Source organism: Corvus brachyrhynchos, unplaced genomic scaffold (genome assembly GCF_000691975.1).
Source record: "Corvus brachyrhynchos isolate BGI_N302 unplaced genomic scaffold, ASM69197v1 scaffold249, whole genome shotgun sequence".
Classification (NCBI taxonomy): domain Eukaryota; kingdom Metazoa; phylum Chordata; class Aves; order Passeriformes; family Corvidae; genus Corvus; species Corvus brachyrhynchos.
In genome coordinates, this window is record NW_008240226.1 from 1859460 (window position 1) to 1884482 (window position 25023).

The 25023-nt window shown below is 37.9% G+C and overlaps 1 protein-coding gene across 2 annotated transcripts in view; it reads right to left on the reverse strand.

The window, feature by feature from the left end:
• The window catches only part of FSTL5 (follistatin like 5), a 276394-nt gene extending 252023 nt beyond the window's left edge, over positions 1–24371 (reverse strand). Inside the window, exons 1-2 of one of the 2 annotated variants that reach the window (XM_008641923.2) lie at positions 24121–24371; positions 331–469 (exon numbers count right to left, since the gene is read on the reverse strand). In XM_008641923.2, the coding sequence (XP_008640145.1) occupies positions 331–453 (123 nt within the window). In that variant the 5' untranslated portion in view covers positions 454–469; positions 24121–24371. The remainder of the gene's footprint in view (positions 1–330; positions 470–24120) is intronic. The other variant, XM_017745135.1, reaches the window with a different exon arrangement.
• Between the last annotated feature and the right edge of the window lie 652 nt (positions 24372–25023).

Sequence of the window (25023 nt, forward strand, 5' to 3'; positions counted from 1 at the left end):
GTTTGACTGGTTATACACATATAGATATATAATAGTAAAGAACTGTTATTCCTATTTCCCACATCTTTGCCTAAAAGCCCTTGATTTCAAAATCATAATAACTCGGAGGGAACGGGGTTGCATCTGCCATTCCAAGGGAGGCTCCTGCCTTCCTTAGCAGACACCTGTCTTTCAAACCAAGACAGAAGCTAAAACAGATCTTACGTCATTCTCTTTGAAAAAGTTAATTTCTGAACATTACTCTAATAAACACAAAAAAGACAAGGCTGGAGTATAATTTATCCCTGGACCTTGGAAGAAAAGCAAGAAGTATTAGAGAATAATCCATACCTTGTGCCGTAATCTTATTAGGGGCTGATAGGGCCTGAAGTTGTATCCTTCCTTGACTGGCCACCCATCTGCTCCCAGCAAAATGCATCCAAGAAGTAAAACAGCAGACCACCACATAAACATCTTTACAGGTCTGTTTCTGTCAAAAAAAAAAAGTGCAAGTTCAGAGACGCAATATTACTTTGGCATAAATCATATAATAAAGGTTTACAATACTGATAATCCATTTGTGGACTTGAATAAATATAGTAGATATAGGACAATCTGTCTGGCACAACAGCAAAGAGGAAAAATGGTGGTAGTATCTGGGACAGCAGTATCAATTTGGTTGTGCTGAACAGAACATTTTCTTATCACTGTTCAATATTCATATGAGGGAGTCACTGAGGAAACAACCAGGAAAAGTCAAAGAAAGACAGAACGTTAGAGAAAAGCAGTGGAGAAAAATGAAATACATTCTCTCAGATGAATGAAAAAAATTATCATTGATCACATGTTCATCAAATTTTCCTTTAAATATAGTCTCTCATGATGCACTATTCACAACCTAAAAGCTTATAATAATCATACTCAGATTTATAGATACATATGGCATGAGAGTTCCCTTATGTGGTTCCTAATGGATGTACACATGTACATTTCATAAGCGGTTTCAGAACTTATTAGAGATATGCAATATTTATTATTGATATTCAGCATTTGTGTTGAAACCATCATGTTAAAGAGACAACACAGCAAACTGATCTTCATTACTTCAAGGCACTCCCAAGTCAGTCTGCTTAGTCTACATTATTTAGTCCTGCCATATGGGACAGAGATGAACCACTTTCACACATGAGTGGGTTTTTATTCCCCTTTCTACTTTGCTTTTAGTTCGCTTACCCTGCCAATGTAGAAACCTCTGATAAGATATACAGGAGTAAGTACAAAACATCATAAGTGTGCCCTAGGAGCCAGATTGTGCATCGAATCTTCGAGTCTTGCCTGACATTTTCTTTTCTATGGGAAATCATCTGAGCATAAAATGTGAACAAATTGGGGATCACTTATTATCCTCTATCATTTACAGTCATGCTCCTGGCAATACTGTTAAACAAACTGTGGATTTGATTCCTATCATTCTTCACATATCAGTAGTCCTCACAGTCACCTGAAGGCAGAGACTGAATAGAATTAATTCCTGTAGAGATTTTAAAAGTAGTAAATGGACTACTCTTACCTCTATTCACAGGCTCAGTAACAGGATCCTACTTAAGTCTGGTACCCTTCTTTGCGGACTACTCTACCGAACTTGGCAAAACCACATAAAGGTCTGTTTCATTCTCATTCCATCTGATTTTTCCCAGCCTGCCTTGCCTTCACACTTGTAATTCAAACAAAAGATCGACATTAATACACCGTATTACTTTGACATCACTTACCTTTTGTTCCACCAAACCTAATCTCATTCTGGGTCCCCCTATTAATCAAACTTCACATTTCTTCTCATTTATCATTGCTTATTCTAAAAGTTTCCACTTCAATTACCTTTCTTTGGCACTCCAGCTTTTCTAATATACACAGTAGAAGTATCTCTCTTAGGAGAGCTTGCACAGAATACATTAAGCAGAGAATTATTTGAAACACAGAAAACAAGCTCTATTACAGAGAGATATTTTACATAAATAACTTTAGGCTTGTTCTTTTACACCTGTTCAGTAACAGGATATTACAGTGCTGATAGGAAATGACACAGTGGAATTTTCTTCTTGGGTTCCCCTCGTACTTCCACCAAAACAGAATGGCTAATCAGATGGACCTTTGCTATGGGATTATTGCAACTAATCTAGCTCACTGACTGGAAACAGCAAAAAAAGACTATTTCAGAACTGTGAGAATTCAAGTACATTAAGGTATGGCATTTTCCTTCACTGATTCTGTGTTAGTTCTCAGTATCACTGTTACTGGAAAAATAAGTCCATTGAAGAAAAAAAAAACCTAACAAAAGAAATATGAAAAATCAGAATCTTGATTTTTTTGATCTCAAAGAAAACATCTCTTTATTTGTGTTTTGTTGAATTTTTTTTTTTAAATATACTTAATTGTTGACTTTCAAGGTCAGAATCAGATTAGTTTAGCACCTGTGCATGCTAAGGCTAGCTATGCACTGTTGAACCTTTGTCCCCTTTGTGCACTTGTGGAGTATCTCTCTGTACAACGAAAATTTGGTTGGAAAACAGTCATTTCACAGAAGGTTGTAAGAGCAACCACATTGTACCACCCTCCCACAAACTGAATATATTTTAGCCTCATGTGGTGTGAAAGAATAGAGTCCTTATAGTTTTGAAAATTCTTTGACCTAGAAAGGCATATTCTTTGTACTTTTACAGAAGAAGAGAAAATTACTGCATGCTCAGTTTCTGACTTCATTGCCTGATACTTGGATGAAAACTTACAGCACAAATTTAAAAAGTAAGCTTTTTGGACAGATGCCACCTAAAATCTCAAAAGTATGCAGGGTGTATGCAGTTATTATTTGCCTTTTTAGAATTTAAAATATCCACTTTTTTTTTTTGAGGGGCATACATTTTCTATGGAATGTATTGGATATCTTAAATAATTATTTATTTTTAAATTACTACCAAAACCCACAGTTCTCCTTAACACAGTACTATTATGAAGTCTCTATTTTATGGAAAATTATGATCTGTCCTAAAGACTTACATTGTTAAAGAGTTGAACTAAGAGCAGGAATAAAAATGACTTTTCAAAGCTTCATTACAACTCCAGATTTTGGTGCTGCACATAGCTGAACAGAAAGAAATAAGGTATCAAGACTATATATTCATGTTACCTAAAATTGCTTCTTTCTTATTTCTACTTGAAGATGCAGCACAAATTACAAGCAAAGAAGTTTTTTACTTTTCTTTAATAGTGTATTATCAAGAAATCAGAAATTGTGTTTTGAAAGAATTCTTATACCATGCATCCTGGGCAAAATAACATATTTCTGAACTCAAATTTGCATTAATGATCTAGACCCTGTTTACTCATTAATTACAATCTGGCAGAACTTGATTTTTCAGTGTTTAGATAGCTTTCTTCAGTATTTTTAACTTCATTAACTACATATTTGTAAAGCAATTGCTTATAGGTTTTTACTATATGTCTACTTCTATTTTTACTGAAGACTGTTGCTTCTTTATACTCATATAACCATGTCTGGAAATCTGATGAGTTTACTCTCTTTAAGCAGACACCAAACTGTATCTCTGTGTTTTCTTCCTCTGCACATTTCTCATTTATAGTATAGCTTATAGGTTAAAATGCAAAGAAAAATTTAAAAATTTAAAAACATTCCAGTACATATTTTAATGTACATATATATGATTTCTCTGCCAGTAAACACTGAACTGAAATTCTTAAAATACTACTAGCAATAATTCCGTATCTTCTATACTATTAATGCAAACAGTTAATTTACAGCTACTTATTGCATGTAAATAATTAGGGGGTGGGGCTATCCCCCCTCCCCCCCCCACCTTCACTGCACAGAAATAATTAAGGTGCTGGGTTTCATTCCTCAATGTGCATTAATTCTCTTTTAACAATGAGCTTAATGCACTCTTTTAGCATTAAACTGATCTATGTTGTAGGAGTCTCATGTATTGACTGTCATCCTTAGATTTTCCTCATGAGCTGAGGAATAGAGTGAAGGATGTTGAACAGATAATGGTTGTTCCTTATTTCTCACTGTACAGTAATTTCTTCAGTATCAAATTTAGATTTTCCTTTCTGATTCTCAGAAAGCTCTGTCATTTCACTTTTTAGCCCATTTCCAGAGCATTCATGAACCTGATGTACTCTGCAGTTTTCTCACTATTGACTTCTTTCCATTTCAGTTACTTCTGAAATTTTTTTATAAATTATTATCCGTAAGAGGATTATTTTATTCTCTGTCAAGTTTGTACCTTAAAACTCTTGGGTGAGGAGCACTGCTAGGAGAGCTATAGCTTCTGAACTGACAGAAGGAATACCTTAGCATATCTCACCTGCCTCATTTAGGTAAGGGAATTGGGACCCTCAAATATTTTTGATTTTTTTTTTTTAAGCAAAGAAAACTACATGAAAAGTTCACAGAGTTTCCACCATCACCCTGATGATCAGCTAGTCACCCTTGAGTTAGAGACAATTTCTTTTAATTCTTGAGGACATGTAATGCAAACCTATTATCTCGCTTTTCTCTCCTGCTAGCGCTTTTCACACTTGCAAGTCCAATATTTTGTGGAAAACAAATTAAATCCCAGTTCTGACGCCTTGCTTATGAATATCTAATAATGATTAATATATTCTACAATACCATAGTGACTGCTTCCTCTCAAAGTTATGATGATTTCTAAATCTTCTCAGAAGTTCATTGGTAATATTTGTTCTTTGCCTGACTCCTTCTTGTTGGACTAGGAAAGAGGTTGCTACTGTGAGAGTTTAGCAAATATATAATAAACACTATTTTACCTGTTCCCATGCTGTAATCTTCACTGAGAAGATTGAAACGATATCATCTTTTACACAACCAGTTCCAAATATGATAATGTGTATTCACAGTGTATTTAAAAAAATAAAAAACTAATTAATATAACCTGGCTTAGCCAGAGTTTATATGAAGAGTTAAAACATATACCCAGTTACAAGAATGCCCTAATTTAAATTATTAAATTATTAACTTTCCCATTTTCAAACCTCTTTTTGTTCCAGAATTCCTCAGCTATTATGCTCTGTTCTGTGTTGATTAATGGTGACTAGCCAGAATATTTGGTATTAAGAAGAGAGATATAATTCATTTGAAAATAAAAGTATTCCACCCCAATAAACTGATCTGATCAACTTAATGCCCCTACAAAGTATAATAAATGAAATTTTAAATACTGGCTCAATCACTGCATTCCTCCTGCCTTTAAAAGAAAAGATACATCAGATATTAACCTGGCATTATTTAAAAGGTCAGCTTCAACATATCAAGGAGGAGTACAGTATGCTCTTAGGAAATGTCAGTCTCTGTCTTTTACATATTATTAATCTGAAAATAAAAATAAGAATAAAATTAATTGTCTATTTTGTGGGGATCAGAAAAAGACCATAAGCCATGTCACCATATTCAGTGTTATTAATAGGTTTATAATACAGCCAGAGTAATAAATATAAACCATGCTTCATTGCCTGTGACTTTGAGGATTTCATTGCATATAATGAGGGACACAAAATACCAGCCATGAAAGAATACACTGCTACCATTTCTTAAGATGCTTTTATCTACCCTTATGGTTTCATGGCAGAAAGGTAGACACAAACAAAGTATTTTCTTGTGTAGAGACTAATATATTGCATTAACTTTGAATGAATAGCAGAAGTTTTAGCTATAAACATGTCTTTTCCCATTAGCCTGCCTCTACTCTACCCTAGTGCCGCACATCTTCACACAGAGCCTGCCTTAAAAAAACTTATGATAGTTATCTTTACACCAAAAACGGGGTGCTTACAAAGAAATCACAGTATGAGATTTTCTTAAGAATGCAGCCGTAATCCATATCTAGTAGCAATGTTTCTCCTTGTCAAAGTGCAACGTGGAAAGCAGATCACGGGGTCATGGGGGCAGCTCTCACCCCCACGACTTGCTGACAGCTTTTGAGCACTGCACACTTCATGCTGTCACCTTCCAGTTCTCCTCCAGAAGTGGCAGCCACACTCTGAACCAGAGTTGTTAGGTCGCCTTAACTATGTACAGAAGGCTTGGGGCTTGCAACAGTGAAGTTCAGCACTGCCACGGCAGCCAACAGCTCGTACATCTGCGTACCAATCTGTTCTGTCTCTCAGCTGAGACTTTATGTGGCCGCAGCCACTCACTGTGCAGGCACATGCTCTTCATCCTTCACCCACCAAAAGAGGCTGGCAAGTCATTTTGGAACAGACAGCAATGCTACTGACAGCTCATGTGCTGGAACACACAGGTTGAGTAATATTTTTTTTAAAAATCTCACAAAAAGCCCTCGCCACCCCAGATGTATCCTGCCTTCTGCCAGCTCCTGCCCATCTCTCTCTCACTCCTTTCCTGATTTAAACTGCAAAACCATCACACTGCGCAAGCAGAGAGTGGAGTGCAGGCCCTCGAACTCCTGGTCCTGTACTACTGCACTTGGTCTGTGTGCAGACACTACAAACGTGGCACCTCCAGGCACCTCCAGACACTACCTCCAGGCACCACCGTGGTGAGCAGCCAGCACCAGGACCAGCTTTCCCTGCCTTTCACTGTTACTCTCTGCCCTCATGCCACTTGCACTGCCAGGTGCTGGTGGGTAAGAGCAGAAGCCCAGGCAGCCCATACCCCCTCTGTCGGGGGATGCAAGCAAGATCCATTTGCCCAGGGCTTTTCTAGAAGGGCTCCTTTGGAATCAGCGCTAAAGATTTACAGCGGCTCATGTGAACCTGTACACAAGTGGCCTGAGCATGCCAGGGGCATTTCTGAAAGATCAAAACACCTGAAATGCGGACGCAGCAGAGACGCTTATCTTTGCTGCTAACTTCATGCTCTAATTTGATCTTACCATTTTCATTTATTATTTATTTATACAAAGGATGACACCCAGATGTCTTAGTGTTAGTAACCCAGTTAATGAATAATAATTATATTATTTCATATAATTTCAATGAATTATAATGAAACGAGACATTGCAATTTTAAACCTTTCTTATAAGTTCTTCACATGGTCTCAGAACCATTAGTATTTCAGAAAGAAGAAGAAAATGAGGGTCGTATAGTTCACATATCTCAGAAGAGCTTTTTTTAATGGATTTGAGGTGTGTGTATTGATCTATTTTTTTCCCAAGACTTCAGTATCAACCTCAGGGTGGTTTTAGCATCATTGATATATGCAAGTGCTAGTTTGTGGAGGTTACACTGTTAGCAAGGTGGTCTCTTTCTTCCCTCATTAAGCAAACTTGTCACAGCTGGTTCCTCAATATCCTAGAGGATTAATGTTTACCCATCATGGAAGTATCTGAACCAATGGGAGTTCAACCACTTTATGTTATGAAACCAGAAACAGAAAACCTGCCAGCTTAGAACTCGGGTGAATAGCTTGGTACTGTTAATATTTTACAAAATTTGTAAATTGACACATAGTATACCACTGGGTCACTGTGTACTTTGCACAGGCTAGAAAAGACAAACATTTTGGTTTTCAAGTTTTTAAAGTTTTTCTTCTAAAATAAAATACTACTAACACTAAATGTAAGAAGAAACAACAGCTGTTGGCACTTCCATCGTAAACCATTAAGAGTACATTTGAGAAAAGACATTATCCTAGAGAAAGCAAAATGGCTGCTTAAGATACAACTTTTTTTTTAAACAGGTAATCTGCTAAATTAAAGACTAAAATTTTCCATATTTGCTGTGATACACTAATCTATCACCCTTACTTCTCTCCTTTGTTCAAGAAAAGATTGAGGTTTGGTAGAACAGTAGATACCAACAAAACTACTGAAACCTTTGTGTTATTGAACTCCTTGGATGAATGCTAAACCATGATATGTCTGTCACTAATTCAAACAGGCATGATAATTTAGAGAATTACTTTCTATTAAGTATTCTGGTTAATGTTATAATTTTATCCCTTCACACCTATGAAACTCTCTGCATTGAAGTGCTGTAGCCAACAGAGATGGATCCCATCTTTTTTACCCAGTGAAAGAGATTCTTCAGTAATTCAGGTGGTTTAAAGTCAACCCACCTGGAGATTTTTCCTCAAGATCACCATGCGAATGGAAAAGACTGGAATAGACAGGTTTGAGGGTTTTGCCTATAACTGGATTTGAAGTAACAAAAGAATTATAAAGGACTAAAGAAGGAAACTAAGTCACAAACCACAAAAAGGTAAAGAGAGAAGGTAGTTAGGGATGGGGGAAGCAACATTTCAGCAGTCTTCATAGGACAGGAAGGTAACTAGAGCGCATATCAGCGAGAGATGTGACACTGGAAAGCCTACGACATGCAAGAAACCATGAGCTCCTCAAACGCAGCAGGACATGGATGCACTCTGGTGTGATGGAGTCTACACAACAGTACTGACAGGAAATATGAAATTATCAAACTGCAGAAAATAAAGATGCATGTGGATTTTTGTACAACTGGATCGAAGCACAGCTCAATCCATAACCAAAAGGACTGATGAATGTTGCAGCTGTTTAAATAAACACGGACTATCTGTAGCTGAGGGCAGTTTGTCCTTATCAGGATTGAACCAAAAATACATTTGCCCTCCAGTACTCTCCCCCAGTGCCCACATTAATATAATTAACTATAGATGAAATCCCGACCTAATTGACAACATGAAAATAACTCTAAAATCCACATTTAATATGTTTGATCCAGAATTTCACCCTATTTATACAATTTAGTTACAATGAACATTCACAAGAATGGAAACAAAACTTTAAAATAACTCTGTTAGCTAAAATGAAAGAAATTCAAAGTTTCTTGTGATTGTCTTTAGAAAAAAATCTATTCCCATTTATATAGGTTCACAGAAATATGCAAATAGGGTAAAGTGTTCTGTACCTGAATAGCCAAAATAGTTAAGGTATTTTTCTTTTTCATTTTAACTGCTGTGGAGTTTTTTGCCTCTCTCCTTTCCTACTTTGTGGTGACACGACTCTCTTTCTTCATTACTCTCACAAAGGCCAGCTTTCTTCATGAGCCTCAATTCAGCACAATCAGAAAGAAATACAGAAAATTGCACTTGTTTAGTCAGTCATAAAGCTGGCATACGTTCTTAGTGCCATGTGCTTGGATGTTAAAGTCCAAGTCTGTAAAAGAAGGATTTTCTTACCTTATGTAAAAATAAATTAATAGACTGAGAGAAATAGGAAGGAAACACATAAAGTTCTGAGATTCTATAGAACAAAAAACCTCACCCTATCACACCTCATGAAAAATAAAAATTGACTCTGACAGCTGACTTGGTCATTTGTATTCTACTATTTATATTATTAGTGCATCATTAGAGTACACAGTAATTTTCCTAGAAAAACTGCATCCTTCTTTAAATTTTGCGAAGATATTTCTAATAAAATAGTGCATTTCTCATATGCTTACAGTCCCATCCAATAGGATCCAAACCTACATTTCCTGCTATGTTTTAACTGTCTTGTACTATTTTACTGAGTTTTATTGCTTATGGTTTTATACCACTCTAATATAACTACTAGGAAGAAGTAGTTCCAAATGCATGCTGGAAAGCTGACAGTATACCAGAAAAACCTACCATTTCCTGATTAGGTTGTAGCTAAAAAGGATTGTAAAATAAGATTTTTTCAATAATTCATTAGCTAAAAATATTGTTACTTCTAAAAACTGAAACGGAGATAATACAAAGCAAGGAGCAGCCAGTATGTGGTGATGAAATGGTAGTATGTGAAAGGAATGTATTTTGTCTCTCCTCAACCACCCTTGTATAACAGATTGAAAACAATTTTTTTTTTTGGTCGCTGACGTACAAAACAAAAAAAATTTACATATTTTATTTGGTTCTGCTTTTTGGGGTTTTGAGGAGGATTTTTTGCACTGTTTGGTTATTTTTGGAAAGGCAAAAAGGTAAATAGCTTCAGTTTTATTTATACAATAGAAACACAGGAAATAGTTAATGTAGAATTGACTAGAGTGAAGTTTTGACCATCAGTGTGCCAGGAAACACTAGAAAGAGTCTCTCAACAAAAAAAACCCCCTATATTTCACCAAGAAATTCATGCTCAGATGCCATCACCAGACACTCCATATCATATCTAGTATGAACTCTGTGCATAGGCAAGAACATCCCATCCCTTCTCATGTGAAGGTGTCACTGTGAAGCTACAGCCTGAAGAGTGACCACCCCATCTCCCTGAAATATAAGTTTGTGCTCCCTTTTTCATCCCACCTTGATGCTATTCTCAATTTTTGATTCAACCGCATCCACCCTGGGATTGTCTAGGACACCTTTGTGAAGTGCAATGCTCATGAAGACGAGCCGGGAGATACTGCTGAACATCCCATCCCAACTGCTCTGTCACAAACGCTGGTCACGTGGCAAATGTCCAAGTGGCCCTTTATTGATGAATCCCTTACTGTCACATGAATTATCCTCAGTGCTGACTCAGGTAAGCATCCCTATGGTGTTAGTGCTGAAAGCTTCTCTTGCCTCTGTATTTTAAACTTCTGGGAATGCCTGCCCCTCAGCAATTTCAAATATTTCTTGTTAACCAGATGAGATTTTCTGCAAGCCACAAAACACAGAAATTCATCAAGGCAGAGAAAGAGGGCTTCGAAAGTTATTTTGAAAGTTTTTATCTGGTTCAGCAACATGCAATGGAATCTGAAGACTGTTTACTGTCTTGCAGTTCTTACATGACTATTAAGCAGTGGAAAAAGCCTCAGTGAAGGCTGTCCAAATGACTTTAATTAATCACTTCAACATTAATCACTTTAATACAATCATTCTTGCATTCTGAAAATCTCTGGTTTTGAAAAAACAGGATTACCCTGCCTACACATAGAGGGAAGAATCCACCTTTCTTTGTCATCTTCAATGTCTTAAAGTTGCATAAATGAGGCAATCTGACGTTCAGTGAAGAGAGGTGATGATAACTTCCATCCTCCAGAGTAAGACATGGATCATCTCAAATCACAGCTGATAGCAAACCCAGGTCAAACCCTCTCTCTTTGCCTCCTCCAAAAATACGGAGTATGATCTGTAGCACTAGAAAGTTCCAGCAGGAAGAAAAAGAGAGTGCCAAAGAAGGATAAAGGCAATAAATGTCAGGGAACCAAACTGATGCATCGGGTTCACTGTTCATCTTCTTGGCATAGTGCAGGAGATGAGGGAAAAGGGGATGCTGCTAAGAAGGAAGAGAGGATATTCCATGTAGCAGTGCACACTGCTCATATTCCCTAATTCCTCACTTAATAAGAGTGCCAACACTCACTGACACTGCAGCCGGTGGCTGCAACTTCTAAGTTGAACACTTGGAAACAAAACAAGAGTAGAGCCATTGCTGCTCTCTCTCAAAGTCAACTGTTTTGGGCAGCCTCCTATGCTTAAAGCCAGCCTCGCCAACAACCCAAGATCCAATTTGTAAGGTTCTGCTAAGTACTCCCTATTCGTGGTCCTTAATACTACCAGAGACTCAGAGTTCCTTACAGTTCTGAATGAACCATATAATACACAATGCATACTGAGGAAAAAAAGGAGAGTAGGTGCCATTAAAAAGTATCAAAAAGTACCCCTTATTTCCAAAGTCACTTGACCTCTTTGAACATCACCCACGAAAGATAGCCTGGATTCAGCTCTATGTTTTGCCCCACTTTTGGCTCCTCTAAAAGCCCAAGGGAGATCTGTATCTGGAAAGGGAATATTTAAAAACTACTCCGGAAGAACCATTTACAAAGCTGGGAAAGACAGCTTTTTGGGTTTGGTTTTTTGGTTTGTTGGGTTTTTGGGTTTTTTTGTTTTGTTTTTTTAACCATAATGGGATATCAGAAGCATGCCTGGGAGGATAAATGCAGGGGTTGTTTGCTTTACATCAGTCTCTTTCTAGACCAGTATTCCTGTAAGCCTATCCTCACCCACTTGAGATACTACTATAGGGATAAACTATCCCACTAGAAGCCCTAAGAGAAAGGTTTAAAGCTATGTCTTGGGATGCACAGGGGAGAGAGTAGTTACCTGCAGTTCAGTGCCTGAAGTCTGTTCAAGTTTTATCCCAGACGATTACTGTTACAGTCTACGTCTACAGTAACACACTGGTTCAATCAAATCAGTTTTACATCATTTTGATGGAAGTGATCTTGTTCCATCAGAGCTTAAACTGATCTTTGGTCGTGATATTCCAACTGATAGGTGGAGAGCAGTGCAGGAAAAGGGTTAATTTCTAGCCAGACCAGCTCCCTAATCCTTCTCACCACTCGTATCAACACCCCTGGCCAATAGATGGAAAGACTGATCAACAGGTGTAACAGGATGTGAGGGATAGCAGTGACCCCAACACAGTTCAATTAATATTATTAGTTTATTTAGCTACAGACTGAAATTGCACTCTGATTATGACTTTACTTGCTCAGTTACGTCAAAGTGAACACAATAAACTCTAAATCAACTTATTTAAAATATAACTGAAAGGCTGTTTGAGCAAGCTTAGTATCTCTCTTACATTGTTGTGACAATAAACATGACCCAGAATCCCACAGCAAAGTGGAAGACTTTTTTGCTATTGGGACTCTCAATTATCTATTATTTTATCTACTGTAAACACATATTCTAGCAGCATTCTAGTGTTTAGGGTGGTTTTTGGTCATAACAGCCCTTCATGAACATTCAGAAATTTAGGACTCTTCTTTAGTAATACTGACTTTTACCATTAATATTCTTCTGTTGTTAGATTTGCTCACTGGCTCTAATTTTATAATATTTCCCACAGATGGCGAGGAATAACACGCATGCAAGGATAAAAAGGAGGATGCAAATTTCAAAACAATGCCATAATCTTCATTACAGAAGTGTTTGTCTAGTAATTAAGTGTGGAGCTGCACATATGGTGTCTGATTTATCCTCGTATTTTCACTGATGCAAACCTGCTATGATAATATTAATGTAAATGTAACCATACCACTTTTCAGTCAGTCTGGGAGCACAGAAATGCTATTTTTTTCTTCTCTTTTTCCACTAGTAATTACTTTTTTTTCCACTAGAAACTGAAAGAAAGAAAGAAAAGTAGCTACAAAGTCATGAGTTTAGCTATTGCAGACTTTTCTTTTTCCCCTTTGTGTATTTAAGGGAAATAGCTACTTCCCTTAAATACACAAAGAATTTCATTCTCTTTTGGTGGATCAGGAGTTACATTCTTCTGGTTCACAATTATTTCGTCAATGTTTTCACTCCCAACAGATGCTATGGTAGCCAGCAAACAAGAAGCATTTCTCTAGAGAAATATGTCCAAGGCTTCTGCCCTCTGCCTAAATATCTTAAAAAATTACACTAAAATTTAATTCCGACTGAAGATAAAAATGACACTGTCTCTTAACATGGAGCAACAGAAAAAAATATTTCTCAGTTCACAAACTCCTTCCTTGAAAGAATACTTAAGAGCGCACTCTAAAGCTTTTGTTAATTTGTATGTACAATTACTAGGTTTTTTATTTCACTTACCGCTCACTTTCCACTCTGTTTTTTAAGCCCAGATCTGCCAAATTCTGACCCTTCATTTGTGAGCAGTTACGTGTCTTCTTCTGAGTGTAGATGTAGAACAAGCCAAAAGGAGTAGCAGGATTCAGCTCCTGTTCATAGTGTTCAGCTCCTAGAAAGCATAACCTTCTATTTTCTGTACTCCAATTCTTGCTAGTCTTGAGAGACTAGGTAAACTCAGAAATGTCCTAAATTAGAAATTTACGAGCAGCACTTCTTAAAAGATACTTTTTCATATTAAAACACTCAAAGATGACATTTCCACATAGTGCTAATACCAGCTTTCTCCCCCACTCCCCATGGCTTTCTCTGAAGTATAATTAAATTTTAAAAATATTTACTATGGAAAAGTCTTTCTCTGGATTGTTTCTCCTCCACTTGCACTTATTAACAACCTTCAGAATAATTTTTTGGCTAGATGTACCCTTTCCAATCAGGAAATTTCCACTCTGAAGCTTCACTTTTAGGCCTCATCTTTGTAAATCAGTTGAACTTTCACACACACTGCATACTCATTTTAAGGCAGTGTGACTCTTTTCAGTAGCACTTTCCTATTTCATTCTGCCTCAGTTTAAGTTCCTCACGGAGGTGTTTTAACTTGTGAAATCTTACAGTTGACATTTTGTATTCCACGCAAAGGCTACATGATGAACAGTTACAAATTGTTATAAATAATGAAATACACTATCTTTAACACAAAAAACCTGGCTTTCTGAGACCTAAAGGCCTTTTGTGAAATAAATTACTCTAAAAAATAGAGAAAGTAAACCCAAAGTAAAAGATAACAGAGGAAAAACAATTTGCAGCAAATGGTATTCCTTCTTGACATCCCAAATTTGCTGTGGCTTGTAAATCTGTTGACTTTACCAATGGTAACCGCAGAATTCCAGTTCTAGAGAGAAATGGTGAATTGATGCTTAAAAATCCCTCAAATTACCAAAGTGCGTTTCATGGTCGATGAATACAAATCAATATGCCACAGAAACCTTCTGCTGCATGCTGGGATAAGAAAGGTCATGTTGAAAATACAAATTATCATCTGAGATGTTAAGGATCTCAGATGTATGGGAAGTTTAAAATAAGTCTTGACTTTGAATACTAAAAAAAACCCCAACCATTACTAATGATTTTTGCAATGCTTATACGTAACTTTGCAACTCTTTTCATAGCTCTTTTTGGAAGAGCTCAAACTGAACACAATCACAGAATCATTAATCAATGGAATATACCTCTAGGATCACCAACCATTAGCCCAGCAGTGCTGTGTTCACCACTGAACACTGTCCCCAAGTGACACATCCACATATTCCTTGACCACTTCCAGGGATGGTGGACCACTTCCCTAGGCAGCCTGTTCCAATGCCTGACCACCCTTTTAGTGAAGGCATTTTTCTTACTGGGAAATATTTAATACCCAATACTTAACACTTAAATAACACAAATTTTATAATTCAGAATTTGCATCCATGCATACAATTCCCCCTTCGATGTCTTCATTAGAAAAAATAACAAAGGTACAAAACTTATTTTTTTAACCATGTAAAGCTTCATGATCAGCTCTTTAGGTTTTCTTTTACCATTTACTCATGATAACTCCAGAAACATGCCCAGCTTATAAAAAATATAAGACTAACTCACTAAAATTGGACCTTTGTCTCTCAAAAGGCAAGCAGAGAATGATAAAAATGAAATTATTAGCCATAATACTTCACACTGTTCATCGAGGAGACAGATGCAGCTCATAAATTAATAAATGCACTCTAAATCATTAGAGTCAGCAAATTATATCACAAACTTTCATTTCAATCTCTTTATTAATGTGAGAGCTGTTCTATCAGAGAAACCATGAGAACGGGGCGGGGCTATATTATTATACAGATTTCTGAGACTTTGGAAGTATAAATCAAATTTTCAGTATAGATTTATTAATGACTTATGTGTATATCATGTATTTTTACAAAGATAAGCATAGCAGCCCTTTTAAAAGTTTACTTATGAATGGAAAAGATTACTGAGAGCTTAGAGCAGTAGATGAATGTGACTATCACACAGAAAAGGTATAAAGGACGCAAATATATTAAAATATTAGATCTTTTTGGTCCTTTGGGGACACCAGTTTTAAGATCTGATGCTTGAAGCACTCTACTAATATTTCAAATGCAACCTCCAAGGTGCAGAAAACCTCCCCCCACCCTGCTGACTGCACCAAGAACATACAAATATAGACTGTTCAAATATTTCTGTGAAAAGAATTCTCCAACCATAAAATAAGAGAATCAGCCTCTTAAGACAGTAGACTAAAATGCAACTATAGCTAAGCAACACAGTTTAAATTCACTAGAAAAAGTGTCTTCAGTTCAAAAAATAATTTACATTATACAAAAGTTAAATCTCAGAAGTGATGTTAAATGTAGTTTTTTCTTTCAGTGTCCCAAGAAAAGAACTAAATCAGCCCATGCATCTATGTCTAGGAAAATTTCTACAGAATATTACTGTTTATCAAAATCAGCCTCAAGCAAATACAAAAACATCTAAAAGAGAAATATATTTTTTGTGTTGAAATACTACCATAGCACTAATTATGGCTGGGTTTCTGAATTACATGAGCATATAAAGGCAGCATAAATGAAAGATAGAAACATAACATATAGGTTAGAAGACAAACAATTTTAATAAATAATATTTTAACTCTCCACTATACTAGCTAAGATTCATTCACCTTAAAAGGCATAGGAAAAAAATGAAAAACATAATCAGCCTTCAACCTATAATAACCTGGTGCTGTGTCTTATATTTTAAATAAGAATTTTCTCTCTGTCAAAGTGCTTGATAATATGGAAGAGCAGCACTGTGATGAACTGTATTTCAACTTAAAAATCAGCCCTCAAGATTAAAAACATCAATTTCTCACTGAAGCTGAGGTTATGGCTAACCTTGGCTGTTGCAAGGAGAGGGAGGATCCGTGCAACTTAATTCCACTTGACAAGGACAAACCCAAAGTACTGTCACAAGGGACTTCTCTTCTTTCTCTGTGACCCTTCCACTGCAAAAACTGATGATGAGCTGAACTTATGTTTCCATCTTGAAACAGGGCAGAGAGAAAAGAAGGGCTGTCAAAATAAGATGCTACTTTTAAAAAAACCCCTAAATTTAATTTAAATTTAATTTAAATGATTTATCTAAACTAGAGAGACATAGAGTTGATGCATGGACTACTCAGTCAATAAGGAATTGGCTGGATGGTCAGACCCTCAGTGCTCTGGTCAATGGCCCAATATCCAAGTGGAGACCAGTGACAAGTGGCGTTCCTCAGGGGCTGGTACTGGTGCTACTTAACAGCTCCATCAGTGACATGGACAGTGTGACTGAGTGCATCATCAGCAAGTTGGCCAATGACTCCAAGCTGCATGGTTTAGTCAACACGCTAGAGAGAAAGGATGCCATCCAGAGGGACCTGGACAGGCTTGCGAGGTGGGACTGCGCAAAACTCTTGAAGTTCAACAAGGCCAAGTGCAAGGTCCTGCACTTGGGTCGTGGCAATCCCAAGTACAAATAAAGGTTGGGTGGAGAACAGGTTGAGAGCATCCCTGGCAAGAAGGACTTGGGGGTGCTGGCTGACAAGAAGTTCAACATGACTCAGCAATGTGCACTTGCAGTGCAGAAAGACAAATCCTGGGCAGCAGCAAAGGAATTGTGGACAGAAGGTCAAGGGCAATGATCCTCCTCCTCCACTCCATTCTTGTGAGACACCACCTGGAGTACTGTATCCATCTCTGAGAGCCCCAACATAAGGATGTGCCCCTGTTGGAACAAGTCTGGAGGAGGGCCACCAAGATGACCAGAGGGCTGGAGCACCTCTCCTATGAAGCACCGCTCAAGGCTCAGAGAGTTGGGGTTGTTCAGGTTGGAGAAGAGAAAGTTCCAGGGAGACCACATTGAGGCCTTCCACTACATAAAGGGGCCTTCCACAGAAGATGAAGAGGTACTTTTTACAAGGCCATGTAGTGATAGGATGAGGAAGAATAACTTTAAACTGAGAGTAGTTTTAGATTATATATTAGGAGGAAATTCTTCACTATGAGGGTGTTGACACACCAGAGCAGCTTGCCCAGAGAAGCTGTGGATGCTCCAAGCCCTGGAAGTGTTCAAGACCAAACTGGATGGACTTTGAGCAACCTGGTCTATTGGAAGGTGTCCTTTCCCATGGCAGGGGGTTGGAACAAGATGATCTCTAAGGTCCCTTCCAATCCAAAGCATTCTTTCCTTGATAATATCAGATTTTGCACTCCTATGAATACTGCAGAGATAACTGAGCAAATGTTTGGAAATGTCTTTCAGAGAATTTTCTGAGGATTCACCTCTCAGACCTGAGGAGTATCTGTAAAACACCGAGAAAACCTGCCTTTAACAAAGGTACCTGGTCTCAGGTTTCTTTCAGCTATCAAATCTCTCATAAAAGGTGAATAGTTACCAAGATGTGGTACAAATGTCTTATAAAAGCTTCTACTTTTTGTTGGTATAAGGCTCAAAACAGACCCTTAGGAGGGAAAAATTAGACACTGCTACAAATGATGATGCAGAAGGAACAAAAACCTCTCCAAAATGTGACAAAATAATTCTCTTTCTCTTAAAATATAAATGCAAAAGCATTTTCAAAATTAACAAGGTGCATATCTTCTTTTACTTATGTACAATAAGTTATTTTCTGCTCTATGAATAAAAAGTTGGACTCCTGCAACTCTGAATGACCAGTTCACAAATACCTGTGTTTAATTCATGTGCATTTAGCTTTCCATTGCGCTACAGTTTGTTCTCAGAAAGCAGGTATTAGTCTTTTCTCAGTATACACTAAATGTGTTTGAACCTTGCATGTTTCTTGTTATCACTGGAAGGCCATGATTGTTACCAAATACAATCCTCAATTGTATAAATAATTGTAACATTAGTACACTATATTCACTCTGTAAGAGAGTCAAAGGTTGCATTTATCTTTTTGACTGCTTTTGCATATGAATCAAGATTTCCATTGATGTACCAGAATGATTTGAAAGTGCTTTGGTTTTGCTTCCTGAGCAATCATTTATGAAAAAAATTAATAAAACTCATAAACAACACATATTATCAGTTATAGTGGTGTTTTAAGCAAAGTTTATGAAAGAAAATACATTAAAAAAATAGAGCTTGAAATGTTGAACTTTGAAACAAGTCATAATCTGCAAGCTCTTTGAAAACAAAGTTTATTTCTACTATCCATCATGTAAGAATTTTCTACCTGCTTTTGTTTTATTGCTCATTGATTTGTTTAAACATGTATGATTTACGTATTGTTTAGGAAGACAAAGTTCTGTTATAATAATAAAAATACATACAGTTCAGAGTTACAATGCAGAAAGCCTCTTAAAATATTTTATTTCCTAATGGAAGCAAAAGTATGTAAAGTAATAATCTAGAAGTTCCAATCATTTACTAAAAGAGCATTTTTAGTAATAAATAAGTTTTTATCTCATTAAAGTTATGAGCTGCTTTCAGATTATTTTATTTCTTTTTGTAGGTATTAGGAAATTCCTTATGAAGGAACTAAAAATACTTTCAGAAAGTTTTTAATATGCTGATATGAAAATGATAGTGGCTTTTACCACAAGACTGCCTATTCAGTGGTAAAAATATTTCAGATTACAATAAGCCTCACTTGGAATAAAATGAGAAGAAAGCTCTCTCTGTCAGGAAAAGAAAGAAATATTTTAAATATCCTTCATCTTCCATCTAACATTTCCAAGTACTTTATCGCACAAAAAAGTCTTTCTGAAATCTGCTCTGAAAAGCACTGCTGGACACCAACCTCAGTTAATTCAAATGCAAATAAACTGTGAACTTCAACCTACTTCAAGCAATCAGTGCAAGCATTGCCAACTCTCCCCTCATTTAACTCTTTAGAACTTCTTATTTTCTTAAGATTTGCACGACTCAGCAATGGAGCCAAGTAATTCACCACTAATTTTACATAATGAATGCTATAAAGAGTGATTAATTGAACAGACTTACTATGATCATTTCTAGGATACTAAGTGCAAATACCTGCATAAATATTACTATCAAATAAAGCTAAAAATAGATGAGAAATACATATTTCCCAAGTCATTCCCATCCCCTCTTGGCAAGGAATCATGCCTGGCTAAACCACAGCAACCTCTCTTGGCCAGTATACTTAGCCAATACAAACAGAAGTAACAATGGCATAGAGGAAATGAGAGATACCGGCAATTAGGGAGCTTGTCTGAAGTTCTTCTGCCACAGTAACTGTGCAGAAATTCCTTGATCTGCACTGACCCATCCAAATAAAGACACATCTGTTAATAAATGCAACTGCTAGAAAGGAACACAACCTACCTGGACACAAGTCTTTGTATCTAGAGATTACTCAACCCAAAACCTAAAAAACCAACTTGTAAAATAGCAAGGAAGAGAATAAAGCTGTGGGTTTGATTTCTCTTGAATATTTTTCCTGGGCAGTAGTAACCCTTGATATTGGAGGTGTTAGAGGGAGTTTCATATGGCACTATTTTCAAAGGGGCCAGACAACCACGACTCTTGGTCAACCCACAGCTTTCTCAATGTCTCTTTACTACAGAGAAAATATTTGACTTACTGCTCTTCCAATAATATAAATTTAATTTAAATTTAATTTAAATTATTTATCTAAACTAGAGAGACATGGAGTTGATGCATGGACTACTCAGTCGATGAGGATTTGGCTGGATGGTCAGACCCTCAGTGCTGTGGTCAATGGCTCAATATCCAAGTGGAGACCAGTGACAAGTGGCATTCTGTCTACCAAGAGGAAGGGAAAAGCATGCTGTATTAAATATGTATAATATCATATGCAAACAAGTTTCCAGTCTTTTCATTTGCTGATAGCTATTCCCTATGCTTCAGAAGGTAAAAAAAAAAAAAAAAAGAAGCTTGAACTAAAAACCAGGATTAAACAGATTTACAAACAAACTTGCTAATCTATTTACTTTAAAATTATATACCATAACAGACCAAGCTACACTGAATAGTTAACAAATCTGGTCCTGCTTCTGCTTAGAAAAACTCTAGAACAAAGTCAAGAGTGCCACTGGATTCACTGCTTCCCCTTGAGCCAGCCACTCTTGCAATATTTAATGTCCACAATTATCCAATAGCATTTGCCAGCCCAGAGCAAAATAATCAGAATTGACTTCCTAAACTTCATTTGACCTCTTACCTTTGAGATATGAAAGCCAAGTTCAGATCTGTTAAATGGCAGAACTATTCCTATTGGAGCTCCATCTTCAGATTTGAAACTAATAAAACTGAGCAGAGCCTTGTTTTTAATATTATTTTACAGTCTTGAGAAGAGTTACAGAAAATTTGTATTTTCTGAAATGTTATATAAAGTCACACAGTTTGGGACAGCATGCATTCTTCTAAGAAAAATAGAAGTTTGGTATTTTTAAAAGACAATTTATGTGATTGTAACAGTTCTTCTAAGACTGAATATTGCTTTTTAAACAAACACTGAGAATTACTGGATAAACTCACACACAAATAAAATCAGAATGAAAAACTGACATGATTAGGTAGATCTAGAACACGCCTAGATCTGAGCAACCACAATATTTGGGCTTTTACTGATTACCATTTGCTGTCAAAAGCCTTAAACCAGCAAATAAACAAGTGATCCACTGGAAAAAGTAAGCTTTGGACCCCTGACAAGGTTGTGCATTTGTTGATATTTTCAATAGTCATGTGTGGCCTCACATGAAGACCTTTGTGTGTTGGTTAGCTTAAGAAGAGTCTATAAAGTACCTCTTTAAACCCAAATTTTCCGTGAATCCTGTTTTTGTAACAAAACTCCTCCCTGATTTTGCATTAGTTCTGCAGTCAGCTGTTTGGTCAAGTCATTAACAACTTCTGCGTGATGTTGATAAAGGACTTGGAACTGCATATTATAAAAAATCATATCCTTATAAGTTTATACGTATGCTTGAACAAGATTTACTACTGCAGACAGACTTCTTCTAGTTAGAACCAATGACCAAAATGGCTATGGACCACACTTAATGGATACATATATTTAGAGCACCATTTTGTTGAAAAATAGCAGTGCCATTTTACCTCCTCCAGAATGTATGTATCATTTCAAATACCCATTTTTCAAACATGATTTATCAAATAAAGCAGCCTAATACAAACTAAGGCAAACCATTACACAGAAAATACAATCAGATATAAGATTTAAATTTAAAAGCACAGAATTAATGTCTTAATATCATAGTTTATCATCTGGCTGATGCTGGTAAAACGACTGATCTCAGAAAGGTCAATCACTTTTAATCATGTAATAACAGACATAGTCCTGTTAGCTGGAAAAAGACTATGTGTAGGAATAAAGACCACTCAAGTGAACAGTGATTTGCAGATTCAGGTCGTGTATAAACATTAGAAGTTTGGATATAAAATTAGTGGGTTGGGGTTGTTCTGTTGTGGGCCTTTCTTTCTCTCAGTTATTGTAGTGCCTGCACCATCTGGTTCAAACTAACTTTTTCAAAATAATTTCATAATGTCTACTTCAAAAAGTAAACAGCTTGAATCTCCATACCTTAAAAGCCATCATTAAAAATTATATCAAAATATTTCAAAGCAAATCAACATTCACGTCAATGACAGATGATAAGAGCTGTCTTAGCTGATGGATAGACTGTCAATGAAGGCTTGCAACCAGTGCAAGTGGTGTGTAATAAACTTTCATTCCCTGCTGTTGAGAGAGGAAGAAGACAGCTGTTTTATGACTGGAGAGAGGGGAAGGGAGACAGAACAATAAAACATATTTCCTAATTCTACCCAAATGTAATGAAAGTCCTGGCATGCTAAACTACTTTCTCCTCATTTTGCTAGCTTTCCACTTCACCCATCAGTAGCTCTGTGCTGCTGCCTGATGGTTATCTTTATACTCTAGCTGATACAAACATTCAGCAAAAAGAATCCACCTTAACATTAAGGAAATGATGCAGGAGCAAAAAAATGCTGTAATGCTATGAAGCAGCCTCCTTTGATCAGCTTCATCTCATCAACAGAAGTTACTTTATGCACACAGCTAACACAACAGCTAGCACTTGTGAAGGACAACTGTGTAGAGAAACACTTGTGCTTTAGGTCCCAGTTCCTAAGAAAATTCCTCACAACCAAAAGTGTATGAAGTGCTACCTAATCCTAAAAAACACAAGATGGGAACCTCATTTACCTGCTTATTCTGTTCAGTTATCTCAGTAGCACTGGCTAGCAGCAGCAGTAGCCTATTCCCTCTGGAATCAGCCTTAATCTCAGACAGAATCCCCTCCATGGGACTCAGCTCCGCATGTGCAGAAATCCCTGCGTAGCGCTGAGCTCTGCATGTGCACAACTCTGACAACTCACAGAAACAGCAGCAAACTCCTCTGTGAAGCAGAGTTCCTTACCAAGCTCACAAAACATTAAACACTGCTGAAAGAAAAAGACATTACATCTGCCCACACTCCTCAGTTCTATTCAATTACTGACAACAGCAGTCCTATAAATGCAACATCATATGGTATTATTAAATCCAAGATTCGCATTTACGCCTAGTTGCATCCTGGAAGCAGGCCTGACGTTCGGCCAACATTAAAGGAAAAAAATCCACAACTTTCACAGACACACACCCCCCGCACATTGACGTTGGAGGCAGAAGTAGTGATGATCCCTTTCATAAAGGTGCTGTTTCACAAGTTGACAGCGTTACAGCGCAGAATTTTTTGTCAAGTAACAGGGTATCACTGTCCTTCTGTTACACACGTATACAGGCACGCACAAGAACACAGAGCAACATGGGGCTACGCTTTTAAATCCTCTTTAATTCCTACTTTACTCTCTACTTCCCGGAATGACCTCGCATATCCTGTCTTCCTCCAGATAGAATCAACCAGAGCTTCTCTAGCCCCCCCAAATCGGTTTTTATACAAGGAAGGTTCTGTAATGTGCTTGGAGATCTTTCTATAATATTAAAGATTTAAAAAAAAAACCATTTTCAATCATTTAAAAATTACTCTGAGAGTCAGCTTTCAATAAAAATAAACCTCGAACTTTTCATTCAGATTCATCTTTTGTTTATGGAGCCCTTTTCACTGAAAGCTGCAACCCTTTTCCAAGCCTTGCCCCTACACTGACCTAAGAGCTACCAAGCTTCCAAGTTTGCTCTGCCTTCAAGATTTAAAAAAAACCCCATTTTCAATCATTTAAAAATTACTCTGAGAGTCAGCTTTCAATAAAAATAAACCTCGAACTTTTCATTCAGATTCATCTTTTGTTTATGGAGCCCTTTTCACTGAAAGCTGCAACCCTTTTCCAAGCCTTGCCCCTACACTGACCTAAGAGCTACCAAGCTTCCAAGTTTGCTCTGCCTTTAATTGCCAGCTCCTCCATCCGATCCAGCACCCTGCTACCATTTACGTGAAAAATATATGTGTGCGTGTGTGTATATACATATATTGGTATGGCTGCTTACCTTGTCCGAGAGTCACTAAAATCCACAAAGGGAAAAAAACCAAAAACCCCAGCTCGACGGGTCCTCGCGCAAATGGCAAAGAGAGGAACACTTCTTCCTTTAACAAAGCCAAAAGCGGCTCCGCCGCGACCCGGCGAGCAAGAGAGCGAGCGACTCGTCCGAGGCAACCTCGGCGCAGTTCCCGGGACGGCGCTTCCCGGCGGGAGCAGGCGCGGGGAGCGGTTCCGCGGCCGCGGAGGCGGCGCGGGCGCCCTTCAAAAACCGCTCGCACCGCCCCCGCGCCGCCCCCAGCGCCGGGCGGGCTCCCAAACTTGCGCCCGACCACCGCCTCCGTTTTCTGGCTTATTGCGGTTTTCTACGGGCCGGGGGATAGAACGTCTCGTGTCGCCTCAGCCCTCGGCGCCGAGGCGTTCCGTGCCCACGTAGGGGGCTGTTTTCCCGGCAGAGGTCACCGAATCCCTCCTTCGGCTCCCCCTCCCCAGGGCCGTGGCCCCGCTCCCTTTTCCCCGCGGTGCGCACAGAGCCGGCCCCGGGCGGCGGCACCCAGCGCCCGGGCAGATGGCAGCGCGGGCGCCGGCAGTGAGAAGCGCAACTGCTGAGAAACAGCGAGTAACTCCCCCCTGAAGCACGGAGGGGTGTTGTGTTGTGCCGGCGTGTTTCAAGCAGGGGGGATGTTACGCAGAATTCATAGGGTTTAACATATCAACGGGCTATCTGAAAGTTCAGGTATGCTGGAGGCTTTGCACACCTGTATCGGTAATCCCTAGCGTCCACACCAAATTCAGGCTCTTGAGTGCCAAGGTAGAGGTCCCTGGTAACCCTTGCCAGAAACAGGGACATGTGACTGGGAGTCTTATTTAGTTACACAAAACAAAAGGGGAAGAGAAAAATCACCTTGAGATA